The sequence below is a fragment of the Mesoplodon mirus genome (assembly GCF_964341445.2).
Source record: "Mesoplodon mirus genome assembly, chromosome: 19".
In the NCBI taxonomy this organism is placed as follows: domain Eukaryota; kingdom Metazoa; phylum Chordata; class Mammalia; order Artiodactyla; family Ziphiidae; genus Mesoplodon; species Mesoplodon mirus.
This window is the reverse complement of record NC_138995.1, coordinates 13,853,380-13,868,778: the sequence shown is the minus strand read 5'-3', so window position 1 is coordinate 13,868,778 and position 15,399 is coordinate 13,853,380. Positions and strand designations below refer to the sequence as shown.

The following is a 15,399-nucleotide window of genomic DNA, read 5'->3' as shown; positions in this document are numbered from 1 at the left end:
TTCATTGAATAGGGCAACAGTGATAACACGGAACCTATGTGTGGTTGTGAGTTTTGGAGATTTTTGCATGTAAAGCTCTTAGCACATGGCATAGGCCACACGCTCCCGATAACAGGTGCTTTAGTGTCAAGTTGTTTTAATGTCTGTTTATAATGAGACCCACTACTTAGCAAGGTTGCCAGGGGCAGGGCTTTTGCTCCCTTGTCTTTTTTTTTCCCTTGTCTTTTATCATCAGCTTTGCCCAGGTGGTAATGGGCCCCTGATGGGTCCTAAGTGAGGGATCGGAGAGGGTCAGGGGTGGAAGTTCTTGTGGTGAGTGAGGACCAGATCTATAAATACGGTTTCCAGTGGAAGACTGGTGACCTCCATGGGTGAGCATGAAATGGAATCCACCCATTTGCAGAGCTTTGATGGGACTGCATGTATCAGCACCCTCTTTGGACACTGCAGATGTAAGTGAATCAGACCCAGGACTTGCCTGCAAGGAGTTCAGGGACAGATCCTCAGATGAGTGATCGTGTGACAGAGGATGTGGTCACAGAGGACTGGGGGCACCGGGCCGGGCTTCATGGAGGTTATTTGAACTGGATCTTTTCTTTCTCCTTCGCTTCCACTCTCCCCTGACCCCACCCTCATTTTTAACTCTGGTTATAAGAGAAATACACATTCCCTGGAGAGATTTTGGAAAAAAACAGACTTTCCTACTGGAAGAAGGTGGAGAGTAAATACATTAAATGCATTGTCTGGTAGATACATTTGGCAGTGTGTATCATAACATTTCAGAATTTATCCTTAGGAAATAAATAGGAATGTGGGTCAGGTTTTTCATCTTGACAAATGTTAAGCTCCTTTACTGTCCTAACAAGCCTCTGGTGCAGGCAGTGGCGTTAGCACATTATACAGGTGAGGAAATGGGGGCAAAGGCAAGTGACCTGCCAAAGGTCACACAGTGGGTGAGTAGGAAAGTCAGGCTCAGACCCAGGCCCAGGGGCTCCTGAGTCTGGGAACTGATACAAAAGGGCAACCAAAGATGCTCAGCTTGCCTGGGTATCCCAGAATTGCAGAGTAAAACAGTGTCTCATTTTTACTCATCAACTTGGCAAACACTTTAAAGATTACTACTATCCCAGTGTGAGGCTTTGGGTGGGTGGGGGGATGACTGCTCAGGAGAACATTCCTAAAGGGCAGCTTGGCGACAGCTATTAAAGCAGCAGGTGCCTGACCCTCCCCCGCAGCAGCCCCCTCTGATGGATCCTGGAGAAGTGCCCACACCCACGCGGAAGGAAGCCCAGGTGAGATCTAAGAGTGAAAATTAGGAAACAGTTGAAGTTAATTTGAAGCCGGTTTCTGACATCCTATCATTTCATCTATAAATGCGTGTGTTTCCAAAAGGCAGGAGAGAGGGAGGCCACCAGCGGCAGGGAGCCCCAGCTGCTGCTCCCAGCTGGCCCGCCCAGGCTACCCCGCGTGTCCTCCTCACCTTTCCCCAGGCCTCTTCAGGTGGACAGCGGGCGGCTCAGCAGGCCCAGCTGGCGCCCACAGCTCCTCCTGCCCCCTCTGGGCTGTGCCCTGTCCCGCAGAGGGCCTCTAAGACCATAGGGGACAGGCGGCAGCTTGGAGCTTTTCTGGAACTCCAGGCCCCCTTTACTGGGGGACTTCAGACATCCATAGTCTACAACTGGAGTGGCGCAGCTTGAAGACACAGTAGGAAGTGAAAAAAACAAGTCGCAGAAGATAGACTCTGATCCCATTTATGTTTACAAAACAAAAAGTAAGACTGGGAAAAGATGAGAGGGACCCTTGCCTAACCAGTAAATTAGTGAGTTACCTGCCCATAAAGTACGATTGAAGGTTAAAGAGAGAAGGTGGGGACTTCCCTGGTGCACAGTGGTTAAGAATCCACCTGCCAACACAGGGGACACGGGTTCGAGCCCTCGTCCGGGAAGATCCCACATGCCACAGAGCAACTAAGCCTGTGTGCCACAACTACTGAGCCTGCGCTCTAGAGCCCGTGAGCCACAACGACTGAGCCTGCGTGCCACAACTACTGAAGCCCACACGCCTAGAGCCTGTGCTCTGCAACAAGAGAAGCCACTGCAGTGAGAAGCCCACGCACCGCAACGAAGAGTAGCCCCCGTTCGCCACAACTAGAGAAAGCCCGTGCACAGCAACAAAGACCCAACGCAGCCAAATAAATAAATAAATAAATGAGAGAGAAGGGGGCTTTGCCTTGTTTTGTTAGGAATTTTTAGTGTAAGACTGTGTTAGTTGTATAATTTAAAACTTTTAGGAGGCCAGGGCTGTTACCATTTGAAAAATAATATAAATAATGATAGTTTTAATGTGTAACCCACAGAATAAAATAAATATGTATGGGTCAATGATGATATAAATGAATGAATGGATGGATGGATGGATAGATAGGTAAATGACGGAGAAGGAACAGCTCTTCTATATAGAAGAATTCCAGTTAATGTAGTAGGAAAGAGGAATATAGAAAATTACCATTAGTCAAACTCCATAGTACTAAATGTAGGCAACATCCACTGATGGATGATAAAAACAGTGGGGGAAAGTATGAGGGGAAAAACCTGGATATTTGTCTCGTCTTAAGTATCTTCTCCAAGATATTTATTCATTACAAAAAGAAAAATACTCACTTTACAGGGGAGAAACCTGGTAGGCACTACCATAAATTGGGTGATGGGGTTAATGTCACCAGTAAAGAGAAAGATAGACATCATGTACCCCTGATTTGATGTACTGAGAAGGCACATCACTTCAGAAGCATTTTTCCAAAAATGCATAGCCTTAGCCTAGTCATGAGAAAACATGAGACAGGCCCAAATGGAGAGATCTTCTACAGAGTAACTGATCAAGGGTTTCAAAAGCATGTTCACGAAAGATATGGAAAGACTGAGGACCTGTCACAGATTGGAGGGGACCAAGGAGACAGGAGGACTAAATGCAATGCGGGGTTCCGGATTCGATCCTGGAACCAAGGACACGAGTGGTGAAATTGGATTAGATCTGTAGTCTAGTTCGTAATACTCTATCAATGCTACTTTCCTGTTGGATCATTGAGCTATGGGTGTGTACAATACTAATATTAGGGGCAGCTAGATGAAGAATATCGAGAATTCTGTACTATTTCTGCAACTTTTCTGTAAATCTAAAATTATCTTAAAAGGTTTTTTTTTTTTTTAATTTAAGAAAATGGCCATCACACCCTTGTCTCCTCTAGTCCTCGGCAACCTCTAATCTACTTTCTTTCTATAGAGATCTGCCTATTCTAGACATTTCATATAAATGGGATCAAAACATGTGATCCTTTGTGACTGCTTTCTTTCATTTAGCATAATGTTTTCAAGGTTCATCCACGTAGCATGATCAGTACTTCCTTTTTATTGCCAAATAATTGTCCATTGTAGGGCTCCAACACATCTTGTGTATCCATTCATTTGATAGACATTTGGATTGTTTCCACTTTATGGCTGTTGTGAATAGTGCTGCTATGAACATGGTGTACACGTTTTTGATGTGGACGTAAGTTTTCATTTCTCTAGGAGTGGACTGGCTGGGCCATATGGTAACTAACTGTTTGAAGCCTTTTGAGGAGCTGCCAGACTGTTTTCCAAAGCAGCTGCACCATTTCACATTCCCACCAGCAGTGTACAAGGGTTCCAGCTTCTCCACATCCTCACTCTCACTTGCTACTAATATCTGTCTTTTTTATTTAAGCCACCTGGTGGGTGTGAAATGGTATCTCATTGGGCTTTTGATTTACATTTCCCTGATGGCTTATGATGTTGAGTGTTCCAGAAGTCACTTTTAACATCCATGGTCCTTGAACCAGCAACACCTTCTGAGATTTCCCAGATATGTCCAGCCCTGGAGACCCCCCACTTGTGAGATCACTGTGCCTAAAAACCTACAATCATGGGTACTGTCCAAAAGCTTTGGGGAATGAGTAGGCATTGGGTCTTCAGGGCTCCAGACTTACATCCCTTTCCAAGAGCCACAATCAAGGTGCTGGGGACTAGAGGGTCTGTGTGTCCTTGTGACAGAGGTCTTGTTCATTCTGAAGACTCCAACAGCCTTTATCATGATGCCTTGTTCCTCTTTCTCTCCCCAGGAGGGCCCAGTGGTTCTTGTGACTCCAGCTTCAGTAGCGGCATCAGTGTCTTCACTCCAGCCAGGTAAGTGGTTTGTTCTGGCCAGAGCTGTTTGTGGAAAGTGAGCAGGCTCGATCTTCCCTGGGTGCAGGAGACTGCAGCAAAGCCCTGAGGCAGACTTTGCTTGGGGCCGCTACTTGTGGGCACAGGAAGTGCCTGATGAGGGAGTCCGAAGGATATTAAGAAAGCGCACCCAACCCGATTCTGATGGACACATGGCCTCTTGGGAGGGATTAGAAACTGTTAGAGGTGAGTAAATACAAGTTGTAAGAGTGTAGCTAATGCATGATGACCACAGGGAGATGCTTGCAGATGCCTTTGCCCAGCCCCTTTCGCTTGTCCAGGATAACACGAGGCTGATGAGACTGACGGTGGCGGCGGCGGGGGGGGGGGTGGTGGGGTGGAATGCGGTTCAAGGAGAGTCCAGAGCACAGGCAGGGAGGGTGCATAGGCTGGGATGCAAGAGCTGTCCTTTCCCAGGCGCCCAGGTCGGCTGTAATGGTGCAGCCTTCCACACGGGGGCAGTGCAGGCTGTAATGGTGCAGCAACGTAATCCTTGCCAGCCCCCGCCATACTCTGCAGGATGATGACATCCCCCTGGGAGGGAATCATCACCATCCTGTCCCTGTCTGCGTCCCCTGGACTTGCCCCATGTCACTTTTTCCTTGGGAAGGATTGGCTGTGGGGCTGGAAGAGATGGAGGTTCTCCTATAAGGGGTTTCTTCCCTCTGAATTCAACATTGAATGTGGATGGGAACGGGTCACTCATGAAGAGAAAATATACACTCAACCCCAAGAGTCTCTCTTCTCCTCAGACCTTTAGGATCTTTTCTCCTTTTATATCATTTTTTTATTCTTATCTCTAAGGACCTTGTAGGTGTTTTCAAAGTGAGTACTGATTATAAATGTGGACTATTCCTAAGACCTCTCCCACATTGTTCAAGCAAGCCAATAAACACTGTTCATTTATTTGTTTTTAGCTAGTCATCACACACATCCAGAGCCTGTGTTCAGCCCTGCAGGTTCCAAGATAAAGATACGGCCCCTGAATGTGGTCCCTGATCTTGAGGTTCTCCAGTGGGGAGGCAGAGAAGTAAGCAGGAAGTTACTGGAAAGGGAAGTGATGGTTTTGCTGGGGGCTCAGACGGTGTTGGGGGCAAGCGTTGGCGCCCCAGCTGAGGCTCGCTGGAACACTGGCTGACAACCCTGAACGCTCGGGGAGGGCTTCCGGGGCCCGGCTGTGCCCAATGCTTTGTGTTGCATCGTTAGGTTTTGCTGATGTTTAAATCCCGTGGGGTCAGTAGTAGCGTTATCTCCACTTTAGGGCTGAGGAGGGACAGGAGGTCGGGGCTGTTGTGTGGAGAATGGATTTAGGAGGGACTCGGGTGGGTGCATACCGGTCAGGGGGCCACCGCCACGTCCCGGTCAGATGGGATAGAGGCTCAGACTGAAGAGGCGGCAGAGTATGGAGGAAGTTGATAGATTTGACATCTGTTCTGATGGTAGAATTGACAGGATTTGCCGAGGGATGGTTGGCGTGAGAGGAGGAAAATGAGGGAAAGAAGAACTTCTAGATTTGGGGCTTGAGCCAGATCAGGACATCCTGGTATCATTTCCCAAGCAGGGGCGGAAGGAGGAACGGGTGTGTGAGCAGGCCCATCGAGAGCTGGGTTCAAGGCGGCTCTGAGCATCCCCCAGGAGCGGTTAAGGAAGCAGGTTTGGATATTGGATTCCAGAACTCGGGGGAGTGGTCTAGATGGAGATGCAGGGGGACTGGCCTGACCTGTAGAGGAATCACTTTAGTTCTGAAGGCCCTGGGAGTGAGGGGGGCAGCCCTGTGGTTTAGAAGCCCCTCTGGCAGCGCCAGGGAGGATTGGTGAGGGAGGGGGCCAAAACTGGCAACAGAAGTGCCTGTTTCAGACTTGTTACTAATTTAGGCCACAGGGAGGGGATGATCACGCTCCTTGGGGGTTGGGGAGGTCCAGGAGGAGCAGAGACCAGAGACCAGACACAACCGACCGCCCTGTGGGGCAGGCACGACTCCACTGCCTGACTTGGGAAGCGGTGGTCCGTTCGCCTGAAGGAGGCCTTGGTTCCTGTGCTGCAGCCGGGAACCACCCGGCTGGAACCAGTACCTTGATTTATACCCGTCATTCAGCAGCAAACACCAGTCCTATCTTTGAAATTAAAAACCCAAATGAGAACAAATTATCTAGTGCTTTGTTTCCCTCGAACGGAGGTTTCCTCGCGGCAGCTGCCAATCTGAGTCACTAGCTATGCCAGAGAGGAGGGCGGCCTTCAGAGTCGTGGAACCTGAGCCCAGCCCCCCACCCACTGGAGATGGCAGCTGAGGACAGGAGGGTGGGGTGCCTACTTCCACCAGTTGGTGCTGCCAGAGGGGGACTGAGCTTGGGCAAGATGGCATCTTCCAGGGACACCGAAAACCTGTGGTTTTCCAGATGCGCCGCTCGCCCAGGGCACTGCCCGCGGGTGCCGCTTTTACTAAGTTCAGGCCAGCCTAGGGCAGCGGCCCAATTGGGGTCCCCTCCCATGACAGAGACGCATCCCCCCCTGGCAGAACACTGTCAGCGAGGTGACACTCAATCGAGGTGACACTCGAAGCCAATCCTTGCACCCCAGACTTTTTTTTTTTGATCTTTAAATCCTCACTTGGACCTAAACACAGGGAGAGTAACTGACAACCCAAGAGCATAAGCCTCTTCTCCCTCCTCATGTCCCCTCTGTCCCAAGATGCTGGGAAAGCCCCACGTGGCCCCGGGTGAACAGTAGCCACAGGGGAGAGCCATCTGAATGAGCAGGGGCTACGAGGTCATTGTAGTGAGGAAGGGCTCCAGGTCCCGGAGGCTGGGTTCCTCCACCCTCCAGGAGCATGAGAAATGCATACAGAGCTGGAAACGGGACTCCGTGGGAAGGCAGGGGAAGAGGGCTGGAGGCAGCGTGCTTGCAGCTGAGGGAAGGGTTAAGGAAGAGTAGTGTACACCTCTTTCTCTCCGTCCCACCCCTTCCTTCTTGCCCTCTCTCCCTGTCTAATGCTGCTCTGTGCACCAGGCACGTTCTTCATCACCGTGAATCCTCTGAGCCGTGGAATCCCACTGTCTGAGCGCACATCCTGACCTCACCATGCCTGGCGGTGTGACCGTGGGCAAGCAGCTTAACCTCTCCCTGCCTCCGTTTCCTCATCTGTAAACTGGGTGTGATGATCTGCTCACCCCATAGTGGTATGGAGCTTAAATGAGTTAAAGCATGTAAAGAGCACAGAATGGTGCCTAGCCCACAGAAAGCACTTTACACACTTCAGCTACAATTATTATTACAAGAACCTTGTCATTATCCCCATTTTACAAGTGAGGATACGGGCCCAGAGAGGTTAACTACTTGCCCAAAGTTGTTCAGCTAGCTAGTGACCAGCTTGGAATTCAGGCTAGTAGGTCTGTCTGACCCCCAGGCCCACGCATTTGAGCTTCATTAGTCACAGTTGGAGAGTTGCAGGAGCTTTGCATGTTGGCCTGTGACCTGATACAGGAGCCCTGGACAGGCGTTGCCCTGGGCACAAGCTTCTATTCTGAAGCCCTGGGCCTCGCTGAGGACCAGTGTCATCGGGGACATTTAGTACAGGTCTTCTGGTGTAGCTGGCTGCATAAGGCAAGCAGAAAGATCTAGAAATCAGTGCTTCCCAACTTATAGCACCTGCTGATTGAAAGAATTAGTAAAGATCTTTTATAAAAAACAACTTTGAATTCAGCAACAGTTCTCTGTTAGATTTACCTTTGTTCTAATTTGATTAGAGCTGTAACATATGAGTGCCATCAAGGGTTAGACATTACAGAAATAAAGTGCTGCTTTCCAGAGAGAAGCGCTGGATTTTATCACGATGTATTATAAGTATCAGAAGCCGTATTCAATAAATCAATATTTTAATAGCCACAGTAGCGCCATTCATTTAGAAGTCATAGTACATATACTTGTAAGACCTTCATTATGAGATGCTTTATGAGAAAGTGCTCCGTGAAAATGGAGTTTTGGAGACACCTTGAAATAACTCAAAAGCCCTCAAGAGTGACTAGTCTAGACATTTTGGAACCGGTGCAGAAATGTGTTTTAAACTGTGAGTGAGCTCCGTTCTGTTCTTTCTGGGTAAGGTAAGCCAGGGCGGAGGGAGCGCACCTCCGGCTCCAGCCCAGCAGCTCAGGAGCTGAGCACAGGGTGCAGTGTGCCCGCTTTAGGAGGGGCCCAGGTTCCAGAGTCCCGGCTTCCCACCGAGCACGCGCGGAGCCCAGCACACAGCAGCCGACCCACCCGGCGTAGCAGCTGAGAGCTGTCCCCTCAGAGGCGGGCAGGATCATCTGCCCTCCCTTTCCCTGGTGCCCTGGGCTGTGCCTGCTTCCCATGGCCTTCACCTCCAGCCAGCCAAGGGAAGTGGGAGCCAGGGAGAGCGTCTCCAGCTGAGGGAGTGAGTTCTCCATGCCTCATGGCCTCGGACAGGTCCCATACTGTCTCATCTGTGCATCAAAGAACTTTGACCATCTGTGCATCTGTGCATGGTTTACGTGAACCATGGGGCCTCTTTCGGCCATGAAGTTCTTGGTTGTTTGAAGCTGACCCCTGCCTTACCATCAGTCCAAAGGTACCCGTGTCTGGGGAGGGCTGCTGTGGGGAAAGTCGGAGACTGTTAGCACACACGGTGTTGCCGGTTTACACACCGGCTCCATGAAGTCCTTCCTTTGCTATTTGGCCCCAACAGAGCGCCACCTGAGGGAGATGCCATAACGGGCATCGATTTCTGCCCTCAGTAGAGATGCTTAGCTGGCCAGGAGCATCTCGGGACCACTGTGAGTTAAGGAGCCCGGCTGGCCGAGCAGCTGTCTATGCTTGGCATCTTGGGATCCTATTTGGGCCACTTGGATTGGGAGCGCCCCCTCCCCCAACAGAGATCAGCACCAGGCTTCCCCAGTGTCCTCTCTCGCGCGGAAATGATGCTGCCGTGGACTCTCTTGAGTGCGGCCCATTAGGAGCCAGTGCCATGTGGTGGGTGAGGCCACTCTGGACTCGGATGCTCGTATTCTAATTGCCAGTTCCGCCACTTCCCAGCTGTGTCACGTGGAGAGGTTACTTAATGTCTCTGTGCTCTGATTCCCTCATCTCCAGAATGGGAACAACACTGCTGCTGGCATAGGGCCCTTGAGGGAAGTAAATGCGGCTGTGCAGGTACAGAGCTCAGCATGATGCCTGGCACAGAGTATTTATCCAGAACATGAGTAATCAGCGTTTTGAGTACCATCGCCATCATCACTGTTATCAGAGCCGTGTGTCATCTTGTCTCCCCTACCCCAGCAAGGTTCATACACCCCACTGGGCCTGAACTGCAGGGTGGATGGGGGAGCTGGGTCTGGCACTGCCTTCCTCCCCACCAGCCGGACACAGCTGTGCTAGATCAGTGCAGCCCTGCGTCCCCCAGGCCTCCCTCCTGAGGGCTGTTTCAGCTAAGAATGTGGCAGCGACCTGCCAGACATGGGACACTCATGGCACCCTGGGCCCCATGTGGCAGCTCCTGCTTGGAAAGGGACTCACTGCAGACCTTGGGTTCACGGGGTCAGGAAAGAGCAGGCAGGGAAGGGGCTTCCGTTCATTCCCCACTGCTTTCCGAGCTCGCAGGTAGGCATCTGAAGTGTCTCCAGCCATGGGTTCCTGCCCACCCGAGGAGAAGGGCTTATAGAGCACCCCAGAAGGAGCCCAGGAGGAGGCCAGTGCTGTGGGGAAAAGAGGAACTTGGAGATTAGACAGTCAGTCCTGGCCATCGGAGGAGGGAGAGGAGTGTCTAGGAAATTGTCAGAGAAGAAAAGAAAATGCTTGGGAAGCCCTGGGATGGCCTGCTAGCACGTGCTGCCCAGTGTGCGCGCCGTGGTCCGTCTGAGCTGAGGGTGCTGAGGGCATGAAAGACACGCTGGGTTTAAAAGAGTCTGGACATAAAAAGAATATAATGTGCTTTATTACTAATCTATATATTGATATTTATATTGATTCTGTGTTGAAGTGACATTTGGGGTATATTGGGTTAATTACAATATATCATTAAAATGAATTTCACCTGTTTTCTTTCTACTTTTTAATATAAAACCAAAAAACATAAAATTCTATATGTGACTCGCATTATGTTTCTGTTGGACAGTGAGTGTGAGAGAGATTAAGAGATTGTCCGGGAGGCTGCATTTGCCACCCTGGACTTGTCTGTCTGTGGGGGAGTTTCCCCATCTGTTTTAGGCTACCAAAGAACCCAGATGCTTGAATATCCTCAGAAGACCCCAGAACTTCCAGACATATGGCTCTTGGGGAGATCTCAGTGGCAGCCCCACCCAGAGGCTCAGGTCTGCTGGGCCGTGTCACTCACACGCCCAGCCCCTCTAACCACCAGAGGATAGAATGCCCACTTGCACCCCCGAAGCGAGCACCATGGGGAATCATCAAACTATATTAACCAGCAGTTCCGTTTAGCACTTAACAGAGCTAAGATCATGCCCTTTAGGAATTCACTTCAAATGAGCTTCAGGGAGTCTGCAGGCGAATTGGAAAAGCACAGGCATTGAGATCCTGATGCAAATGAATAATTGAGCAGCCTAGAAATACCATGAAAGGCCGTTTTGTACAGGCAAACGATAGTGTCCTGCGTTGCAGGGGAAAGGAGCCCCTCCCTGACATCTGTCCTTGCCGTCCCCATCCCTGACAACCCTGGCCAATGCCTGGACACCATGCTTTGGGCAGAGGGCTAAGTGTCAGTGTCCCAGCAGCACCCAACCTTCCCGGGGCTGCTTGGCGGGACTTTTCTCTGCCTGGAGACCAGCAAGGCTCTGGGCCAGGGAAGCGGGGAGCCTGTGCCCCACTGGAGCAAAGGCATTCTGAACAAGCTCCATTCTGTAGGCAGAGGCTGTGTCACCTCTTCCCCGACTCAAACAAGAATGTTACAGCTTCACAGGCAACTCTCAAGGCCTCCCAGCCAGGCCAAACGTGGTGCTGAGTGCCCTGGAGTGTGACGAGGTGAAGAGCCACGATCCCTGTCCTCAAGGGAGAAGTGTTCTTTGGGTGCCTGGTGAAGGACCTGTTGGATTTAAAGGGTGTTACCGGGGCCATCCCCTGGACTCTCTGGACGTGGTGGTTTTGTTTTATCAACAAAGGGTCTGGACGTAATGCCCTGAGGGCGCTAAACAGTCTTTCAACCATGAGGTCTGCTAGGGCAGAGCTCGTTGATACAAGAGAGGTTTTCTCTGGTACAAGCCTGTTAGTGCTGGAAATGGAAAAGGGGGAAGCGGGTGGCTGCCCAGCAGAATGGCTTTCCTCCCCAGACGTGGTTGTCGGAGCTCCTACCTTGGAGAGGGAGGAGGGGAGCAGAGGGAGAGGGGCCCTCTGAGTGCTTTGCGCGGTGCGTGCCCTCTGCCACTGCCCCGGGACAGCGGGCTGAGTGTGCGTTTCTCAGTGTGCGGGGCCAGGGTGCGTCTGCAGCTCTAGGGGAGGGGGCCTGATGGGCTTCAACCTGGCTCCTTCCTGGTCTCACCCACAGCACTGAGAGGGCCCCGGTCACCCTCCACCTCGACGGGATTGTGCAGGTGCTGAACTGCCACCTCAGCGACATGGCCATCGGGATGATGACCAGGATCGCTGTCCTCAAGTGGCTCTACCACCTCTACATCAAGACCCCCCGGAAGGTGAGCCCCCGGGCCCCTCAGCCCTCCAAGCCAGAGGCCTGCTTCTGGGTGGTTTTTGAGGGCCTGCCCGTGCTTGGTAGGATTTTGGTCGTTGCAGTTCTGGAGAAACCCTGACCAGGAGAGAAGTGGCAGATGCCTGAGGAGCCCTCGGTGTCTTGAGGGGGGGTTGGGAGGTGTTCCCTGCAGTGGGGGAGCTCACGTGGGTCCCTGCTTCTCTGCTCTCCAGATGTTCCGGCACACAGACAGCCTCTTCCCTACCCTACTCCAGACGTTATCAGATGAATCCGACGAGGTAGGTCACCAGTGCCCCTTCTGTGCCCCAGCTGCCAGTCTCTCCTTTTGATGGGATGTGTAGCTGAGGGGTGCTCATTTTGTTGTTGTTGTTCTCATAAATCAACACCCCTAAAATCACACTATTCCTCCTACCTGGTGAGGTGCATCCATTAAGGGAAAAGCTGTTTACTGCCCTTAGCTTTGGGAATAAGGATGCTTTCTTTGTGGGCCCTTCTGAAGAGCGCGCTGAGTCAGGGCACTGGCAAGGAAACCGCTCCGGCGGGGAGCTCCTTGCCCCTGGAAGGCCATGGAGAGTGGTGATGGGGAGCCCAAGGGCAAGGTCCAGCCCGCCTAGCTGCCCAAACTTGGGCAAGTCACTGCCCGGCTCTGCACCTCAGTTTCCTTCTCTGTCTGGCAGGGTAGTAACAGCACACGGGGTTGTGAGAACGAAATGACCCACGAAAAATGCCAGGTGCTGTGCTGGGCACCCGCTAAGCACCTAGGGAGCGTTAGTTGTGATTCGTTTCAGCTGGACTCCATTTTGACCTCTAGTTTGAAATCGGACCCTGAAGCTTTGCGTTTGTTGGGGTCACCGAAAGTTGAAGGGAGAGGCTGGCCCCGTCCCAGGCAGCAGGAGTAACCCCAAGTGGGGCAGGGGGATCAGGACCTGGCATCCAGCCATGTGAGGGAGGGGCTCCTCCAGCTGCACGCCTCTCCCCATGCCATTCCCGGCAGCGTTCTGTTCCGTGGACTTCCTCACCAGGACTCCGCTGCTTCCCAGCCAAGGGGCAGGATTTGTAGTTGGGTGTTGCCATTTCCCGGGGTAGCATCCCTTCCCTCCGCCAGTACCAGCTCCAGGCTGTGTGTTGGCCGCTGGCGGCCCGCGCCTTGACCCGCCCCTCTCCTCCCCTCTTCTTCCCTCCTCGGGGCTCCGGGCAGCTGTGGGCTCCGTGAGGCATCAGGCTCGCGCATACCTGCGGACCTCCCAGCTGCCCACCGGGAACGAAGAGCAGACGGGCTGGAGCGGCGGGAGAGAGAGGGAGAGGGACGTGGCTCATGACTTCCCGTAGCAGGAGGCACCTCGTTCCTTCCCGGGCTGGTACCAGGCTTGTGTGGAGCCCAGGGCAGCTGTCCTGCAGCCTGACTTTGCTTCCCTGAACCTGAGCTGAAGAGAGATGCAGACAGGCAAATGTCCACCTCTAGGTCCTCTCAGGGACTCTGCACTTCCAGAAAACCCAAAGCAGGTGGTCTGGGAGGCTGCCCGTGTCCCCTCCTGCCTGTCCACCACACACACGCGTGTGCACACACACGCCACCCCCCCCCTTTCCCCCACCACCGCTTCAGTGTGAGGCCCAGGTGGACGTGGCCCAGTTCTGCCTGAGTTAGGACTGACTCACTGCACAGTCACGGCCCTCATTTCAATACAAAAAGGGAGAGAATAGCTTTGCTGATTGGGTCCTTCCTGAGGACTGCAGTGGAAGCAGCTGAGTCTTCAGTCCTTTAAATGGAGTTGTTTAAGCCCATCCAGCCTTCTTTGCTCGCGATTGGTCTTTGCGTGCATGTGCATTTGAAGGGAGCCAGAGGAGACGCAGTCCATGAAACAGCTCTGTTCAGGTTGTGGCTGTGGGAGCTCGATTTGCTGAAGTGCCAGGTGTTGTGGGGCTTTGGGGCCCATCTTGTGGGCCTCCGGTGGGGAGGGGATTGCAGCTGCTCCTGGGGACAGTGACCAGAGGGGGTGAGGCGGGAGGGTGCTCCTCTAACAGCTGTGAACGTCCCTGCTTTCCCATCTCTCCGGGGAAGGGATTTAGGGACCTCAGTATCAGTGGCGAGTTGTGATTTTGCCGCATCCTGGTTCTTCACCAGAATCACGTCCCCAAATGGCCCCCGGCGAATCTGGTGACCTTGAGAGGGTACAGTGTACTTGGCAGTGGAAATACAGCCATGAACAAGGCAAAGTCCCTCTTCTCCTGGAATGAGCTTCCTTTCCAGGGTATCTAGGAAGTGCTGTCTGTGAGAATTTCCCAATACTTCCAGGCACAGCCCTGATCTCAGATTGGAGCTCCCTGGGGTGCAAGACCCTGAAAGGCCATCTAGTCAAGTTGGACCACAGTCAGTTTGGTGGAGAGAGGCGCCTTCCTAGGGAGGGCTTCACAGAGCCCCCTCGCTGATGGAATGTAACTGTGGCCCACCTTGCGCAGGGCCGTACATCCAGCCTGGGGCCTCAAGGCACAGCTTAGCCCATTTGTAACAACTGACTTGTGTGAGGTCGTTACAGTGCCAGGAACTGTGCTTAGACCCCTTAGCTGTTGTATCTAGAGAAAGTTCAACAGTTCTGTGGGGGAAATACTGTTACCATTTCCATTTTGCAGTTCAGAAAACACGGCCGAGGGAGGTGAGGTTAAGCTGCACACAGCCAGGGAGTGGCGGAGCCAAACTCAGAACCGGATCTGTTTGACTCCAAAGCCCGTCCTCTTAGTCGCTTAACCACCATGCCTGGGTTTCACCACCTGTGGCCCTGACCGCCCACATCAGAACCCCAGCTCGTGTTTAGTCGTTTCGTCATCCCCATATGCCTCCTCTTGTTCCGCAAGTTCTTGAGAAGAGTTCTCTCAGTCTGGTGTGGAGAGGGGTGTGTGTATTCTGATAAAGTTCTCCCTCAGCCCCCTGACCCTTTGTCCACTCTTCTTATTGATTTACAGGAGCTCTTTGTATATCGGGGACATTCCATTTATCATGTATGTTGCAAATGTTTTTCTCTCCCAGGATGATTGTGATACACCCACGTGCCCATCACCCTTGGTGAGAGCCACTGGCCCCCGGGGGACAAGAGTGTACCCAGGTGTTAATGATGCAAGAGCTGGGCACAGGGAGGGGCAGAGCCTCAGAGACCTAGCTCTGCACCCCCCCACCATGTTCCACTGTCCCCTTGGCATGTGGCCTCACTGGGGTGTCTTGGGTGCCATTGTTTCTCTGTCCGCCTCCCCTTCCCCCCCGCTCCCGTGACAGCCTGGTAGTCCACACCCGTCTGGCATCCTCAGGTTGTCTCTGCTTTACCTTGTTCAGGATAAGCGGCTGTTTCCTCAGTACCGCCTGCTCCTTGCAGACTTTATCTGAAAATCCCTTTTGTCAGAAAGAATTTGCAGGTGTCAAATTAATATTCTTGGCACTGGAGTAGAAATCCTCCCCTTAGCTGGAGATCCAATGACTTGTTTTTAAGTGAAAATGCAACCCCGATT

The 15,399-nt window shown here is 52.3% G+C and overlaps 1 protein-coding gene across 2 annotated transcripts in view; it reads left to right on the top strand.

Moving 5' to 3' along the window:
- LOC309794484 (protein VAC14 homolog) overlaps positions 1-15,399 on the top strand; it is a 94,454-nt gene that overhangs the window by 16,088 nt on the left and 62,967 nt on the right. For both annotated transcript variants that reach the window (XM_082606032.1, XM_082606031.1), the window contains 3 exons: positions 4,136-4,199; positions 11,746-11,890; positions 12,117-12,182. In XM_082606032.1, coding sequence (XP_082462158.1) covers positions 4,136-4,199; positions 11,746-11,890; positions 12,117-12,182 — 275 coding nt within the window. The remainder of the gene's footprint in view (positions 1-4,135; positions 4,200-11,745; positions 11,891-12,116; positions 12,183-15,399) is intronic.